General features: G+C 38.0%; 1 protein-coding gene across 2 annotated transcripts in view; it reads left to right on the plus strand.

Moving 5' to 3' along the window:
• SLC16A9 (solute carrier family 16 member 9) overlaps window positions 1–19,161 on the plus strand; it is a 74,348-nt gene that overhangs the window by 46,885 nt on the left and 8,302 nt on the right. The window contains exons 3-4 of one of the 2 annotated variants that reach the window (XM_043476906.1): window positions 1,389–1,532; window positions 18,340–18,435. In XM_043476906.1, coding sequence (XP_043332841.1) covers window positions 1,389–1,532; window positions 18,340–18,435 — 240 coding nt within the window. The remainder of the gene's footprint in view (window positions 1–1,388; window positions 1,533–18,339; window positions 18,436–19,161) is intronic. The other variant, XM_043476907.1, reaches the window with a different exon arrangement.

Consider the following 19,161-nt stretch of genomic DNA (forward strand, 5'->3'; position numbering starts at 1 on the left):
CAGTCCATGGGGTCACAGAGTCAGACATGACTGAAGTGGCTTAGCACGCACGCTCACATACCCGGACGTAGAACTTCTGAGTTGTACGGAGCTGTGTTCCGCTTCAGAAGATCATGTCAGCACTGTGGGAGCTGTGATTACTCTACATTCGTGCTAATGCTTACTGTTGTTTATATTTAGCCATCCTGATGAGTACGTGTTTTAAAAATTGGGGATAATAGATTGTACCTTGAAAGGTTGTTGTGAATTCAGTTAAGGTGTTTCTCTTTGCTATCCAATATTGGACTCTTCCTTCAAACCATGGCCGTGGACAACCCTTCTGGGCTTCCATTTCCTAGACTGTAAATGAGACTATTGAGCTATAAATAACCCTTCATGTCCTTTTATTTCTAATAATGCTAAGCTCCATAGTTGTAGATGCTTTGAAGGTACAGCACTAGTGAGAACAGATTTCACTATCACTTAAATCTTAGTACATGAGCAATTGCGCACCTCTGCATAGGATTGGTCCAAGTGCTGGTCCCCTTGCCTGTCAGTGAGCAGTGCACTTCCTCCCCCAAATTCCAGGTTGCATGTATTAGGTAGGACATGGTACTGACAAACTCACACCTGGGTGAGTAGGCTCGAAGCATTGCCACCCCCCACCCAAGCCCCTGCCAGAATATTCTCTAGGAAGGGAGTAACCCCACTCCTCACTTCGTCTCTCTAGAGGGTTGCTATTGATTGCATTGAATCAATCATAAAGTTTATTTTTGTCATCAATTATATTACTGGTCTTGTGCTGGATAGGAGCTTTGGATAGAAAAGATGTATGGCCTGTCTAGGAGACCAAAATCCTCAGAAGAGTGTGATGGCTAAGATGGTGGGCTCAAGGGACTTCCTTGGTGGTCCAGTGGTTAAGACTGTGCTCCCAATGAGGGGGTGCAGGTTGGATCCCTGGTGAGGGAACTAAGATCTCACATGCCATATGGCATGCTACAAAAAAAAAAAAAGCTGGTGGACTCAAAGAGTTAGACAGTCTGGATTTTTATTTCTTTATTGCTACTCTGTGGCTGCTGCTGTTACCCACATTGAGAATTTAATAAAGTCTGACTCCAGAACCCCAATTTCCTAACTATGTGACCTTACTCTTCAGCAAGTTTAATTTCCTTATCAAAAAAAAAAAAAAATGAGGATAACAAAAACACCTAGCTCCCAGGAATGCAGTGAAGTGAGATTGTTTATGTGAAGTAGCAGGGTGTCCAACCCATAGTGAATATGCAGTAGCTTATTGTTATTTTGTTGTTTTATGATGGAAAGAATCATTTTAAACTTCCCATGGGGTGGATAATAGGATTGTGGAGAGGAGGTTGCTGTTAAATAAGTGAAGGTTTCATTTATGATTTTAGGTCCTGTCTGCAGCGTGTGTGTCTCATCTTTTGGAGCGAGAGCCGTGACAATCTTCAGTGGCTTCCTGGTGGCAGGAGGCCTGATGTTGAGCAGTTTTGCCCCCAATATCTACTTTCTGTTTTTTTCCTATGGCATTGTTGTAGGTAAGAAATCTGGTCACTATGATGCTTTTCTAAGCTTTGAGAGTTAAATGTCGTTTTAATGAATGACGTTAATGTAAGGAGTGAAAATGCTCAGGAATAATTCACTTTCAAGCACCACTTCACCAAAAATTGTTGCTTTAATGAAATGCCCACCCAGTGAATTACAGTATGTCAAGGGAGACTTGTGTCTTAACAGTGCACATTATATTTTTTGCAAGGCATGGGAAGGGTTTTTTTAATTTTAGCACTTGTCTCTTTAGCACAACAAAGGAAAAGAGAGAGGGAAGAGTGAAACTTCGATGTCACTGACACCTGCCACTTTTCACTGATGTAGGAAGTGGTCCCTTTCATATCGGTTGGTTGAACAGGGCTGTGTTGAACCGTTTGTGTTTGCAACATCCTGCTGTTCCGCAGTAGCTGTCACCAGGGCCTCAATCACAAGGTCATAGCAGAAGTAAAGAGTAGATTTTAAAGCACATCATAATAATGATTGTTTTTGTGAAAGATAAGGTATGAGCAGACAAAGCCGAGTGGTTAATGATGATCTTCGTTATAGGAGAGGAAAGGGTACAGGACTCAGGGCCTGAGAACACTGACAGTTTTGGGGGGAATACTTTTGTGATGTATTGTACTTGTTGTATTCTGTGTTGAACATTGGCAGACTTACGATTCCAAGGAGCTGTTGGCAGGGAATTTTTTAAAAACACCAGCTTTCAACGTTTCTTCTGAATGTCTGAAAGACTTATTTTTCCTTCTAAAGATTAAAAATGTATTTTGTAAACCAGATAGTCACTTTCAAATGTATCATCTCTGTAAATCCAAATGTTCAGCTATTAGATTTTTTAAAAACAATACACCAGTGTTATATAAATTGGAGGGGAATCACAGTTGAAATACAGTGTAGGCAGAAGTTGTTCTAGTTTTTCATATTCAGTTTGAACAAATAGAAATGTGTATTAGTCACATAGAAATATTTTGTTATTCATTTATTTCTTAATTTTGGCCATGCCACACAGCCTGCAGGTTCTTAGTCTCCTGACCAGGGATGGAACCTGGGTTCTCACCAGTGAAATGTGAAGAGTCCCAACCACTGGACCACCAGGGAATTCTTTAAATATTATATTTTAGATTGTAAAAATATTATTATCTAGTAAAATGTAATTGAATATTTGTTTAAGTAATGAAATGGTTAAGAAATGATTTGAGTTATAATCAGAGGAACATAAGTTATGCATCTATAGGAAGATTGACATTTTCCAAAAGAAATTCCAATAAAAGATTAAACAACCTCAAACATTTGATGTAAAGAATGGGTTATTCCTGATTAACATGTTTTTGCTTTACTGTCAGAAAAGTTACAACGCATTTGATAAATGTATGTTAAGAGCCTATTTTCTAGACAGGAGTTCTGTAGTACTGTCTATATGACATTGGTTCAGAAGTGGTGCCAAAATCCTTAGAACACAGTGTATTTGGGTGGAGGAAGATGTGCCTGCCAATGCTGACACAGCTAGTTAATAGGAGGAGAGGCTGCAAGGGAATAGACTGGAACAGGGGGAAGATCTCATCACTACATGTGGCAACAAAGCAAAGAGCGCAGCTGGGCTGGACATGACCCAGACAGGGGCTGTAGTTAAGGATTTTGGTGTTTAAAGATTTCAGGGACAAATTCCAGCAAAATGGCTGGTTTGAATCAAACCTGAAAGAACCTAATTTTGTTGACAACCAATATTCTTCTTTTTCACATAGGAATATTTCCCTAATAATAAATGATGGAAATAATAACCTCTAATATTTGAGTTCATACTGTGTGTTCAGCTCTGTGCTTTATATGCTTCCCTGGTGACTCAGTGGTAAAGAATCTGCCTGCCAAACAGGAGATAGGGTTCGATCCCTGGGTCAGGAAGATGCCCTGGAGAAGGACGTGGCAACCCACTCCAGTATTCTTGCCTGGGAAATCCCATGAACAGTGGAACCTAGCAGGCTCCATGGGGTCACAGAGAGTCAGATATGACTTAGTGACAAACACCACCAACAACAACTGTACCCGAAGCTCTGTGCTTTATATGGTCTCATTCAGTCTTCATGTGAACACATTTTACAGAGAGGGAAAGTGAAGCTCAATGAAGTGAGATTACTAACCAAAGCTGCAAATCAGGGAGACTTGGGGTTAAACCCATTCAGTCTGACATCAGGTCCTGGCCTTTTTTACATGTTTGTGATTGTTTTTAATGCTTTTAGAACTCTTAAGGTTTACTTTGAATTTAACTCCAAATACTCAAATTCTACTCAGATCATAATCTAAATAAGCAGGTTACTTACTTAGTTCTTTGAGAACAGGTTATATGTGTGATATTTTATATTACCTATTCACTGTAGTGTTTATTACAGTTTAAACTGGTACATGCAAATATGATCATCTCTGGTGTAAAATTTGAAAGTATTCATTGAATAGTCATCTTGAATTCTTTTCTAAAATCATGAAAATAAAAATATTGCTATTTGTGTATGGACATTAGATGACTCCTTGTAGGACAAACCCCTTTTAACATAGAAAATTAAATCATTATGTTATTGGTATGATTTGGGCATTTTCTCCAAAATTTTGGACTAAGCATTTAAAATTTCATGGGGTTTTACTGTCTCACATGATTTCAGAGTTAAGGTATAGCCTTTGTGACTACATATCCAAAGCTGTCACTGACTTAAAAAAATGATCTAAAGTGTGTGACACCACAGTATTTGTATTGCCACAGATAAAAATGAATTTTTAAAAAGAAAAAATATGAGTGTAGGTTGTCCAAGATTTTATGTGCATTTGATTGTGTTGGAAGCATATCTAAGGGTGTATAGAAAGACAGAGACAAAATTAACTAACCCCTATAATTAAATTTCAAATTTTCTGTGGCAATGGAAAGAGCTTTATCAACCAGTACAACTGATTTTGATTTGGCTAATGGTGTTGGAACCTTTCACTAGCTAATCCTGTCCCCTCTCCTCCATGAACCTATGATCTTCTATTCATTAGATAGGATTTGAGGCTTTTCTTAATTAACTCTGGGCTTCCCTGGTGGCTCAGACAGTAAAGAGTCTGCCTGTAATGCAGGAGACCGGGGTTTGATCCCTGAGTCAGGAAGATCCCCTGGAGAAGGAAATGGCAACCCAGTCCAGTATTCTTGCCTGGAAAATCCCATGGACAGAGGAGCCTGGCCAACTACAGTCCATGGGTCACAAAGAGTCGGACTTGACTGAGTGACTTCACTTTCGCTTTTTGATTTACTCTACTGGCTGCTGGTGGTGGTGGACTTGCAGATCTTCCACGTGGCTTTCTCCACTATGATAACTTTTACTCCCCTGGGCAAACAGCAATGTAGAAAGAAGGTTATGCCACATATCATGTACATGGGCGTCTCACTTGGCACCAGTGGTAAAGGGCCGCCTGTCAATGCGGGAAACACGAGAGACTCAGTTTTGATCCCTGGGGCAGGAAGTTCCCCTGGAGTAGGAAATGGCAACCTACTCCAGTATTCCTGCCTGGAGAATTCCAGTGACAGAGGAGCTTGGCAGGCTGCAGTTCATAGGCTTGCAAAGAGTCGAACATGACTGAGCACCCTCAAGTGCCCACACTGCTGTTGAACCTGTAAGCACCTTACTGCTCCAGTTAAATATTAGAAACTGGGTAAATAACTGTATGATGTGCCCATGGACTCAGTAGACTCACTGTGAGCAAGACCAGGGCCGTGATCCCATATATTCCCTGGCTCCCATGAGATCCCATTCTAAGGGGAGGCCAGTGTCTCAGGCCCCTAGCTAACAGTGCCAGTTCATTTCCTGTGTCCTACCCTGCTCAAAGGCATCCCACTTTCTCTAGTGTATGATATCTAAATAAGTGATTGTAGTTCTCTTCGGGGAATGATCCAAGATGTTATTATCTCTATATTTGTCCTAGTGTTTTTTGCAATGTCTTTTCTTCTGGGATCCTGGCCTCTCCTTCACGTCATGGAACCTGGGGCAGAAAACAGGCCTCTGGGGACTTCTCTGGCACTCCAGGGGTTAAGACTCTGTGCTTCCATTGCAGAAGGACAGAGTTCAGTCCCTGGTCGGGGAACTAGGATCCTACATGCAGCATGGCCAAAACAAAAACAAAAACATAGTCACAATTCTGATTAAAAAAAGAGCAAAACAAGCTATGTCTGAAGATTGTATGACTCTGATTTGGCAACAGATTCTGGATCTCTGTGACTAGGAGAAAATTATAAGCTCAGGGAGAGAGCACTGAGCTTCGGGTCAGGAGATACAGGTTCTGTGAGTTTGTGCAAAGCCCTTGATCTCCAATAGTGACTGTCTCCTCATCTGTGAAGGCAAACTAAGAAACCCGCATCACACAGGTCTTGTAAGGACTAGGTGAAATCGAGCAAAATAAAAATAAGATATATAAGAGTGTTGAGTTGGATTTCAATAGCAAAAAATCAGTTGAACTTTCATTTCAATAATTATTTTGTAATTTCCAATAACTTTCAAGTTTTAATTTCAATAATTAAAAAGTCACTCACTGTAGTAATTATTGGACCTCTTTGCTAGTAGATTATTAACAGTTCTTATCATGGTTGACTTCTTTGTGGTTTTGTTAGTAGGCTCAGAGTATAGGGCTCATAGAATATTCGTGGGATAAAGAAATGGGAATTTAATGAACAATGACACTTTCATCTGTTCCCATTGAAAGCAGAGTATCCAGTTGAAAAGGAAGAGACAGGAAATTATAACACAGTCTAAACTTACAAGTTGAGACTGTATATTATGAATTCCTTTGAAAAAAACAAGAAAGATTCAGTCTAACGATAACATATATTGAGCACCCATTCTGTGCAGTATTCTAAGAATTTTCCTTCATCTGGAATGAACTAGATGGTCTCTTAAGAAAGGCAGTGTGGCATACACAGGAGCAAGCACTAACAAGGGTTGGACCATGGGGGTTAGTCTTATCTTACTCACTTGCTAGCCGCACGGAATACAGACAAGTTACATATTGTTTTCTCATTTTTTGACCTGAACATAACAATAGTATCTACCTTAGAGGGTTTTGTGGATGGATGAGTATTTTGCCGAAAGTTTTCACTGTCGTCTCAGGTTCAAAGGATTTGTTAACAAATAAGCTACTCGTTATATACAAATAAATAATACAAATATTTATTAGAATTATCTAGCTTACTTTCAATATACTAACATTAAAAGAAAAGAGAAATAGAGCAGAGGATGCATCACCAAATTAAGTTTTGACCAACATCCAGAGTTAATCAACGCTGAGAAGTCCCGTGTCACCGCACATCTGGAGTCCCATTGGGAAGGTCCCAGGCAGCGCATCCGCTCCTTGGGTGAGACTTCAGAGATTGTAGTTTGGGGTTCCTGCCTATAATACCAGGGCGGTAGCAAACTGATATAATCATCAATCTGTGACCAAATTGCAGCTCGGTTTTCATGTTAATCCTGTTCATTTTGTTGTGTAAAACTTGGAATGTAGGTAAGCCTGGGGCTCAACAATCACAAGATTTCTCCCCCATCTTATCTATGATGCTGCGAGTCTTGCACTCATAGCAGGCAGTCACTCCCAGTCACTCCCAGGTAGGACAGTATCCAGGCAGGTTAGAAGCAAGGTCAGCGGCCTGCTCTGCTTTGTCTCTGAAACCTAAACAAGACTATTTTTTAAATTTCCCTAACAATGAGTTAATGAAATAAGTATTGGTTAGCATAACCATCATTATCAGTTTTGTGACCTTGGAAAATTATTTACCTCTCTGAGCGGTTCCTTTGTATTTCTTAAGAAATGAGACTAATAAGACTTCACAGAGATATTGTGACTGTTCATGAAATAAAGTGTGTAGAGAGGCCCAAAGGTGTTTAATGCATACTTGTTCCCTTCTTCTTATATTCCTTTCTAAGGAAAGACCTTTCTAAGACCTCTTAGTTTAAGACCACAGCAGTAGCTTTTTGGAACTGGAGAAGCTCTATTGAATCAGAAATATTTGTATAACAGATTAAATAATATGAAGAAATTAAAGTTATGTAGTATGTTTATAATGTAATATCAAAAATAATACTGACGTGTATTAGTTGGCATAATTCTGTTTTACCATTTTAAAAACCATTTTGAAAATAGAAGATTATCTTGTTTGGTGTTTGTAGCTGGAATAAAATGACAGCTTGCTTGGTTTTCAAGTGGCTCTATGTCACATTGCCAACAAACCCAGTAATTCAGGCTCCTGTTTTCTCAACAGCTTTCCTAAAATCAGGGACTTCCCTGGAGGCACTCCATGCTTCCAGTGCAGGGGATGCAGGTTCCATCCATGCAGGTCGGGGAGCTAAGATCCCACAGGCCGTGCAGCCAAAAAACATAAAACAGAAGCAATACTGTAAGAAATTCATTAAAGACTTTAAAAATGGTCCACATTAAAAAAAAAAAATTAGAAAAAAGAAAGTGTAGTGGGAGATGGGGAGGAGTGGGAGCAGGGACCACAATATTCCATTAATGAATTGCTCAAGCTTCTTCCCAATTATTTTGCTTTGCTTTTTTGAAAAGCACAACTCAAAAAATCAATTTCTTGCAGTCTCTTTTCTTCAGATTATACTGATACTTGGCTACCTGATTTACTGTTTTCTTAATAATCTCTTCTCGATTTTGGAAAAATTCAATTTTCTCTTCCTTCATTTTCTTGGTCATGTCTTCATAGTCCATTGAGCTTGAGGAGGGCATAGCCCACATTCATAGACAATCGCATTCTCCTCTAGTGATGGCAAGTTAGGTAACGGTCATTTTCTGGATATTCACTTTAGCAGTTAGAGTTTTATAAGCCTTTTTTGGTTTGTTTGTAATGGTTATGCCATTAAAGATCTCCTTTTGTCTCTCATGGATGTTCAGTTATAATAAGGAACTCTGATTTTTCTAATTAGTCTGAGACTATAGAGCTATGTAATTTTATAATACTCAGGTGAAAACTGAAAAAATATATCAGTATAATGTCTATTTCAGGATATTTTATTATAGTCCAAGCACAGATACTAAAAATATTTTACATTTTTTAATGTCTCTTAATCTTTGCAACTATCCTGTGAGATTGTTTTAAAGATAAGGAAACTGAAAGTCACACAACCAGTAAGTGTTAGAGTTAGGATTTGAATCCATACCTGCTTGATCTCAAACCTGTGCTTTTGACCTTCTAATGTTATGTTCAGAGTACTCATGTTAAGCATATAAAGTTTGTGCTTTAATCAAGCCAGTGTCAAAACCATATGCCTGTATAAAACCATGCCAATCAGAAAGCTAGCCAGTTGCTTACACTTTTTCCATGCAGATGTTTTAGGCTAGAGGCATAACCAGTAATTGCATTTGGATGCTCTAAACTTATTTATCTTTTTTAGCATCTGAAGTTCCATTTTCACAAATTCATTTCTAGAAGTAGATATTTCTGGAATACTATATGCAATTGCCTACCTTAACCTTTGATCAAGATGATAAATCCTACTGGCTCAGCTATTTTAAGAGGTGCTCAAATGCTTCTTTCAGAACATGGAGAGGGGGCATTCTCCCAAATGATCAAGAGACAAATCTTTACGCACGGTGACCAGCTGTTCTAGTTTGCCCAGGATGAAGGGTTTTCCAGGATATCAGACTTCTAGTGGCCAAACTGAGAAAGTCCTAGGTTCTACCCCTGACCCCTATTTCACAGGTAGAATCTGGATTCTGTAACTTGACCCTCATCACTTTTGAAGATTGCTGTATTAAAATGAACTAGTACTAAACCTACAAAACCCACTGCAATGTTGTGAAGTAATTAGCCTCCAACTAATAAAAATAAATGAAAAATAAATAAATAAAATGAACTAGTACTAAACCGTTTCCTTTTTGTAAAGATAACACTGCAGGGGGAAATTTTCATATGTAAATACAGGGGCTTGATAGATGTCCGTTAAGTTAGGTATATTCAAAGATATGTATATAATGAAAGAATATTTTAAAATAATTCATAGACAATTTTCAAAATGTGTGCACAGTTTCCAATATTTTGTTGCTTGTCCTCCTAAAATAAATGAAAATTCCATTCAGTTATATAGTCTTCTGATATACATATCTCTTATCAGTTTAGTTGGTCTGGGTGTTTTTTAGTTGTAGATAAGGACTAAGAAAACTGAAGGGGACTTCCCTGGTGGTGCAGTGGCTAAGACTCCATGCTCCCAGTGCAAGGAGATGAGGTTTGATCTCTGGTCAAAGATACAGATCCCAAGTGCTGCAACTAAGATGCAGAACAACTAACTAAATAAATATAAAATTTTTTTAAATTTAAGAAAAATGAGAAAATGAGGCTGTTTAGTATGATTTGCCCAGACCATCACCCCATAATGCATACAAGTTGTAAATCTTTTTTCCAAACCATATAATTCTAATTCTGTATTTCTAATGATTCTATCCTGTTACATGAATTATTGTGAAATAAAATAATCTTTAATATTTTTTAAGCTAAGATGTATTTTCTGGCCTAACTTAAAAAAATCAGCACACTTTAGTTGGAAAGCAGACATAAGATATTTTTTTTTTTTTTTTGACTCTTAAAGAAGATAGAAGTTTATTTCTTTTTTTTTTTTTTTTAGTTCACATATCTAATTTTTTATTGGAGTATGTTTGCTTTACAATGTTGTGTTAGTCTCTGCTGCACAACAAAGTGAATCAGCTGTGTATATACATATATTCCCCCCTCTTGGACGTCTCTCCCACCCACCCCCATCCCACCCATCTAGGGCATCACAGAGCACTGACCTGAGCTCCCTGTGCTATTTAATTTCCCTATCATTTCTTTTTTTTTTTTATTTTTTTTAATTTTTTTTTTCCAGTGGGTTTTGTCATACATTGATATGACTCAGCCATGGATTTACATGTATTCCCAATCCCGATCCCCCCTCCCACCTCCCTCTCCACCCGATTCCTCTGGGTCTTCCCAGTGCACCAGGCCGGAGCACTTGTCTCATGCATCCCACCTGGGCTGGTGATCTGTTTCACCATAAAAGATACATGCTGTTCCTTTTGAAATATCCCACCACTCACATTCTCCCACAAGTTCAAAAGTCTTGTTCTGTATGTTCTGTGTCTCTTTTTCTGTCTTTGCATATAGGGTTTATCGTTATCACCTTTCTAAATTCCATATATATGTGTTAGTATGCTGTAATGTTCTTTATCTTTCTGGCTTACTTCACTCTGTATAATGGGCTCCAGCTTCATCCATCTCATTAGGACTGGTTCAAATGAATTCTTTTTAAAATATGTATATTCACATACAAGCATGCATGTATATAGTTTGTGTATGTTTGTTATATGAATAGAGAAAATGAGACAAAGAGAGGAAGAGAAAAATGCAAGAGTGACAGCCAGAGTAAGAATAGATAGAAATGGTTGAAAGTAGCCAATGTGACTTCAAATTGGGAATTCAAATAAAGTTGATGGGAAAAAGAAGAAGAATAACTTTAACACTCTGTGCCAGGCTCAGACCTGGAACCAGGATGCTCAAATGAATAAGACACAGCCTGCCCTCAGGTAGTGGCTTGGCTCATTTCTAGTTGGGGGAAGAGACTTGTAAATATGTAACTTGTAACACAGTAAAATAAGTGCACTAATAAAATGGAAGCAACATTCAGTGCAGGTATAGTACATCGGGGGGTGGGGGCATAGAAGAAGGCTTCATGCAGGAATTGGTGCTTGAGCTAAGTCTTCAAGGGCAGGTGGGATGTGATCAGGTGGGCACAAGTGGGAGGAGTGAGGATGGTGGGAGGACATTCCAGGAGCTCAAATGCTCAGGGGCATGAGATATAGTGGATAATAGGGGTCTTTTTCGGGATATTTGTTTAAGGAACACACAAATCATGAGTGGACTTGCAAATAAGTCAAAGCTTTGTTTGCTTTATAAATAAGATCGTCTATACCATTTTTTTCAGATTCCATATAGATCCATTAATATACAGTATTTGTATTTCCCTTTCTGACTTTAGTCTGTATGACAGTATCTAGGTCTATCCACATCTCTTCAAATGACAGAAATAAAGGGACAGACATAACGAACAAGCATAGAGATACCAAAGCGGAAAGGGGGAGTGGGGTGAATTGGGAGACTGGGATTGACATATATACATTACCATGAATAAAATAGATAACAAATGGGAACCTACTTTATAGCACGGGAAACTCTACTCATTGCTTTGTGGTTACCTAAATGGGAAGGAAATCCAAAAAAGATGGGATATATGTATATGTATAGCTGATTCACTTTGCTGTACAGCAGAAACTAACACAGGCTTCCCTGGTGGCTTAACCAGTAAAGAATCTGCCTGCAGTGCAGGAGACATTGGTTCAATCCCTGGGTCCGGAAGATCCCCTGGAGAATATTCCAATTCTAAAATATAAAATCTAAAATAAAAATCTAAAAAATAAATTAAAAAAAAAAAGCTTGATTTGCAGGAGAGACCTGATGATGAAGGGTCTTAATGCAGGAGAGTGATGTGGTGAGAACTGTATGATAATTAGAAGATAGATTGGTGGACAAAGTACTGGAGGCTGAGACAGCAATGAGGAGGCCATTTGTTCAGAATAGGAGAGATCTGGAGATGAATTGAGGCAGTGGCAGTCCACAGAGTGGGAGGTTGATAATTTAGGCAGTGGGTGTGATAAAGAACTTGATGTCTAGGGGAGGAGATGAAGGAAAAAAGGCCGCTGAGGTTATGGTCTACCCAGAGATATGTGAAGTGAAACATAAAGTATGGAAAAGAAATATAAGAACATGTAAATATGTTTCAGTTCAGTTCAGTCGCTCAGGTGTGTCTGACTCCTTGCGAGCCCATGGACTGTAGCACGCCAGGCTTCCCTGTCCATTACCAACTCCTAGAGCTTGCTCACACTCATGACCATTGAGTCGTTGATGCCATCCAACCATCTCATCCTCTATCATCCCATTTTCCTCCTGCCTTCAATCTTTCCCAGCATCAGGGTCTTCTCCAAGGAGTCAGTTCTTCACATCATGCGGCCAAAGTATTGGAGCTTCAGCTTCAGCATCAGTCCTTCCAATGAATATTCAGGACTGATTTCCTTTACGATTGACTGGTTGGATCTCCTTGCAGTCCAAGGGACTCTCAAGAGTCTTCTCCAACACCACAATTCAAAAGCATCAATTCTTCAGTGCTCAGCTTTGTTTATAGTCCAACTCACATCCATCCATGACTTCTGGAAAAACCTACGGACCTTTGTTGGCAAAGTAATGTCTCTGCTTTTTAATATTCTGTCTAGGTTAGTCATAGATTTTCTTCCAAGGAGCAAGCGTCTTTTAATTTCATGACTGCAGTCACCATCTGCAGTGATTTTGGAGCCCCCCAAAAATAGTCTCTCACTGTTTCCATTGTTTCCTCATCTATTTGCCATGAAGTGATGGGATTGGATGTCATGATCTTAGTTTTTTGAATGTTGAGTTTTAAGCCTACTTTTCCACTCTCCTCTTTCACTTTCATCAAGAGGCTCTTTAGTTCTTCTTTGCTTTCTGCCATAAGGGTGGAGTCATCTGCATATCTGAAGTTATTGATGTTTCTTCTGGCAGTCTTGATTCCAGCTTGTGCTTCATCCAGCCCGGCATTTCCCATGATGTACTCTGCACAGAAGTTAAATAAGCAGGGTCACAGTATACAGCCTTGACGTACTCCTTTCCCAATTTGGAACCAGTGTGTTGTTCCATGTCTGGTTCTAACTGTGGTTTCTTGACCTGCAGACAGACTTCTCAGGAGGCAGGTAAGATGGTCTGGTATTCCCATCTCTTGAAGAGTTTTCCACAGTTTTTTGTGATCCACACAGTCAAAGGCTTTGGCATAGTCAATAAAGCAGAAGTAGGTGTTTTTCTGGAACTCAACTGCTTTTTTGATGATCTAGCAGATGTTGGCATTTTGATCTCTGGTTCCTCTGCCTTTTTTAAATCCACCTTGAACATCTGGAAGTTCATGGTTCACGGACTGTTGAAACCTTGCTTGGAGAATTTTGAGCATTACTTTACTAGCATGTGAGATGAGTGCAATTGTGCGGTAGTTTGAGCATTCTTTGGCATTGCCTTTCTTTGGGATTGGAATGAAAACTGCCCTTTTCCAGTCCTGTGGTCACCGCTGAGTTTTCTGAGTTTGCTGGCATATTGAATGCAGGAATTTAATAGTATCATCTTTTAGGATCTGAAATAGCTCACCTCCACTAGCTTTGTTCATAGTGATGCTTCCTAAGGCCCACTTGACTTCGCCTTCCAGGATGTCTGGTTCTAGATGAGTGATCACACCATCGTGGTTATCTGGGTCTTGAAGATCTTTTTTGTATAGTTCTTCTGTATATTCTTGTCACCTATGTTTATGTTTAGTTTCACCTATATAAGTAAAAGATAGCAATTATATTTTACTAATGATTATGCTTTGAATTGTTAATACTATAGATATTTCATTAAAAAAGTTATTATGCTATACTGGAGGTTGATGCTCAAAATTTTTTAACTGGTCAGAGTCTAATCAGAAATGATTGGAGACCAAAGAAGGCTTTATTTTTATATATTTATTCTTTTCATTAGAGTCTAGTTGATTTATAATGCTGTGTTAGTTTCAGATATACAGCAAAGTGAATCAGTTATACATATACATATATCCACTCTTTTTTAGATTCTGTTCCCATATAGGCCATTACAGAATACTGAATAGTGTTCCCTGTGCTATACAGGAGATCCTTATAAGTTATCTATTTTTTATAAGTAGTGTGTATATGTTAATATTGATTTCCCAATTAATTCCTCAGTCCCCAAGGAAGGCTTTAAAGCAGTGGATTCCAAATTTTCTATTCTTCAGATTCTTTACACTCTTTTATTTAGAACCCCAAGGAACCTTTAATTATGTTCATTATACTTATTTAAACTTATTTTGTTACTGTATTAAAAGTTGAGAAATTTAAAAGTATTTGTTTAGTAATTCATTTAAAGATAATAATAACAAATCCAGTACATGTTAGCATAGATAACATGTGCTATGCTGTGTTCAGTCACTTTAGTCGTGTCTCTTTGCGACCTTATGGACGATAGCTTGCCAGGTTCCTTGTCCATGGAATTCTCCAGGCAAGAATGCTGGAGTGGGTTGCCATGCCCTCTTCCAGGGGATCTCTCCTACCTAGGGGTTGAACCCACATCTCCTGTGTCTCCTGCATTGCAAGCGGATTCTTTACCCAGTGGGAATTCTTTACCTGGGAAAAGTCAGGTTCCTTACCTGGGAAAGGTGGATTCTTTACCTGGGAAGCCCATAAATAACATACTTATTACAAAAACCAATTCTATTTTCCAAAACAAAACAAAGTTTAATGAGAAGAGTGGCATTGTTTTACACTTTTGTGAATGTCTTTAACATCTGGTTTCATGGAAGGAATCGATTCTCTGATCTGTTCAGTACTCAAATCTGTTGTAATATGTTTTTTTTTTGGATTGACGTGTGTGAAGAAAATCTCACACAAAGGTGTAATTGGAAAAGGGAGAGGTTTATAATACTCTCCTCATGTCACTGTAGATACTTTTCTTTGATCCTATTCAAAAACTTGATATATGATAGTTTTCCAAGGGTTAATTGCAATATGGAAATTGAAACCACATCAGGATACTTTTCATGCTCTGTAATATTAAATCAATTTATTTAAATCTGTAACTTTGACTAGGTCAGCATTCAAGTCTGATTTTGTAACATTGTGAAATGGATATGTGAAAAATATTGGTTCTCTGAGTTAGGCAGGAGTTAAACAACAGCTAAAAAGATCACTTCTGTTAGTATCACCAGTAGGCTCATCAGAAAATATTTATGTTTTGGGAAACTGTCAAATCATGGTGTTGGATATAAGTTTCCAAAAATTCTAATTTTTACTGGAAAATTTTAATTTTATCATTGGTAACCATTATTGTCAGTTATTTTCCTTACTTGTTTTCAAGAAAATGTCTGCCCAATATGCAAGTCTGAGTAACCATAGTTTGTCTGTCAGACATTCTTTCAAATACATGCAGGGTTACGTGGAAAATTTGGCTACTTTAGCTGGCTACTAAAACAGTTGAGTAAGTGCTTTTTCTTGCCTCAATTATTGCAATTCAGATGAAGCATTAAAAAAATTTTTATTTGTTTGTTTTTACTGTGCGTGAGTGGTGATGAAGCATATAAGATAAGAAGCTGGGTACCAATACCTTGATTTGTGCTAAGGCTCTTCCAGTTTTACTCACCATCTCTTTTGTACCAATAGCATAAATGTGAACACAGTGAAAAAAAGCTGAAAATATGTTAGTATCATTATGAAAATAGTTCTGATTTCATGCACTCCAAGAAAGACCTTGAGGGTTATCTCCTTAATAACTGATGGTTTAAGGTCATCCTAATACTGATCTGGGGAAAATATCATGTCACCTTCTGTGTTTTGAAAAGTTTAGAGAAAAAGCATTTAAAATTTCTGCTACGTTAAAAAAAAGTGAGGTGATCTTATCTGACCTTGAAATAACTTTTAAAAATTTCTTTCTTTTTAGTCTAAGGGAAAACATTTAAAAGTTACTGTTTTAACTTTTCTGGCATTAGCAAACAGAAATGTCCTTTTAATGGAGCCCTTTCATTCCCTCTCCAAAGCTTTTTGAATTGCAATTTTAATTAAGGGTAACATTTTTTTTGGTTTCACAGAATTGATTGCTCAGGAACAGGTCTTATTTTATTGAAGTATATTATATGTGATAATGATAAGTATATAAGTCAATCCAACTCATGTTTTAGTTTATGAGATATAGTATCTCTTCCCTTAAATCATACAAAAGGGTGCTGTATTTGAAAAATTTAATATTTAAAGTGTAATTATTTTAATCTACCTTGTTTCTTTAAGAGTACTTTTTAATACAATCATGGATGGTCATCTGAGTCTTGAGTTGTCTTAAGTGCTAATTTCATAAAATGTTTATCCAGCATATTTGTTAAAACCATGTATTCTTTCTAATCATAATCCAGGTGGCAATCGAAAGTAATGAAAATGACTTTAATAATTCACCTAATGAGACATGGTTAAAATTAGTTTTTAGACAATAGCTTTTATGTTGTTTACAGAGTGATCCTCAAGAATGGATGATATTGCAGAAAAAGGGCACATGTTATAAGTTAGAAGCCAGAGGAACACTTTATGGAAACCAAAACTGGGGTTATTAGATCCTTAATAGGGAGAAAAAGATTAAGCTAACAGACAAGAGTCTTAAACATTGCCCTAGAGTCTAAAGAAAGGGATATTGGGTTGTAAGGTATTTTTTTCCTAATCATAAAAGAATTTCAGATTCACAGAGGAATAAAGAATAGTATAGCAAGCAACCAAATGATCACCACTTAAATGTAACTGTTGTTAATATATTCTTATATTTTCTACCTCTTTTTTTCAAAGAGATTTTAAACTAATGACATGACATTTTATTCCTATATAAAACAATTTCCATCTGTAAAAGATTAAAACTTACAAATACACATTTTACAGTGATGGGATGATCTGAGAGATTCAGAAGGCCTTTGTTTTGTAGACTGGATGTGCCAAGCTGTGAAGTCTAGCGAAAGGGCTTGGAATGATGAAGGGGATTTTATAAAATTGTGTAGAGGACTTAGAGGAGGAAGAACACTGCTGCTGCTGCTACTGCTAAGTCGCCTCAGTTGTGTCTGACTCTGTGTGGCCCCATAGACGGCAGCCCACCAGGCTCCTGGGATTCTCCAGGCAAGAACAATGGAGTGGGTTGCCATTTCCTTCTCTAGTGCATGAAAGTGAAAAGTGAAAGTGAAGTCGCTCAGTCGTGTTCGACTCTTTGCGACCCCATGGACTGCAGCCTACCAGGCTCCTCCGTCCATGGGATTTTCCAGGCAAGAGTACTGGAGTGGGGTGCCATTGCCTTCTCTGGGAAGAACACTGAGCTGAGGGTAAATATGTGGAAGAGAGCCAGAGAGAGATAGTTAATGGAGAATTTTGGTTAAATTTTGCTATTTGGTGTGTGATTTAACCATTTTCTCTATCTCTCCTTAATGTCTTAATTTAAATTTACATTACTCCTTTGTGCTTTAGAAATTGGATTTTTTTTGACCCTGACCTTAAAGGTGGGTGGGAGTGAAAACCGAGGCTGGCCAAATGTGTTCATTGGAGCTGCACCGTTAATGTCAGAGGGATCTAGGAACACATACTTTGAAGAGTTTTAGCCAATCAATAACAGAATGTCCTATTAGAGTTATTTATTTATTTTACAAATACATTTTTTTATTGGAGTATAATTGCTTTACAATGTTGTGTTAGTTTTTGCTATACAACAGCATGAGTCAGCTATATGTATACATCGCCCCTCACTTAAGATATATATAATTACATATATATCTCTTCCTCTTAAGCCTCCCTCCCACCCCCCATCCCACCCATCTAGATCATCGCAGAGCATTGAGCCGAGCTTCTGTGCTATATAACAGCTTCCCATTAGCTATCTATTGGTAGTGTATATACGTCAGTACTAATCTATCCATTTGTCCCACCCTCCCCACCCCTTGTCCATAGGTCTGTTCTTTACATCTACATCTGTTTTCCCTCCCTGCACATTGGTTCATCAGTACCAACTTTCTAGATTCCATATATATGCGTTAATGTACAATGCTTGTTTCTCTCAGAGTTATTTAATTACCCCTCTTTGTTTCTTGCATTGAAATAATATAGTCTGCCGTAATTTATGCAATGTCTTCTTGTGTGTAGGTCTCGGATGTGGTTTATTATACACTGCAACGGTCACCATCACGTGCCAGTATTTTGACAGCCGTCGTGGCCTTGCCCTTGGCCTGATTTCAACAGGTACATTTTCAATATAAGTACAGCACTGCCACTCTTCAGCCTTGTAATCAAAGCTAAAAGTTACCAAGCACAGATAGGTTTGACCAACCACCCCCCAGCTACCACTCAGGAGCACAACTTTTTTTTTTCTTTTTTACTCTAATCCTTAGGAAATTATTTTCCACTGTAAATATGGGTGTATCTTTCAAAACACCCTAAAGATACATATATAAAAAAAGCTGGGACATTAGATGTCCAATATAACATAGGAAAAGAAAACTTATGGGTCCAATAATTTGAGAATCACATCCTGGTGATAGCCTTCCTAAAAGAAGCAGAGAGCACTAAAGTAAAGCACCTGAACCCTGAGAAAGACAGGAGAAATGAAAGGAAAATGGAGACCCTTCAGTCCACTGTCAAGAAGACCAATGCTGATACCTCTCTGACTCCATTTACTGTGGAACTTAGTTTTTCTAAAGCACTGATTTGTGAATACATTCAACTAGTCTATGTGCATATCCAAATGACAGACTGTTTATCCTTATTATTCCTTAAATAATCAGGACCATCACTGGGCAGGGGGCAGAGTGTAAGTATAAAACCTTCTGGATTTTAAGTCTCTGATATTTTTAAGTGTTTTCTTTTTCAGGTGTATTTTTTTTCTAAGCTATTTAGAGAACTTATCAAAATTTCTGCGGCCAATATTTTATGAGTTTGTTTAGGAGATAAAGTGTCCAGGCTTACTGA

Source organism: Cervus canadensis, chromosome 8 (assembly GCF_019320065.1).
Source record: "Cervus canadensis isolate Bull #8, Minnesota chromosome 8, ASM1932006v1, whole genome shotgun sequence".
NCBI classification, from domain to species: Eukaryota; Metazoa; Chordata; class Mammalia; order Artiodactyla; family Cervidae; genus Cervus; species Cervus canadensis.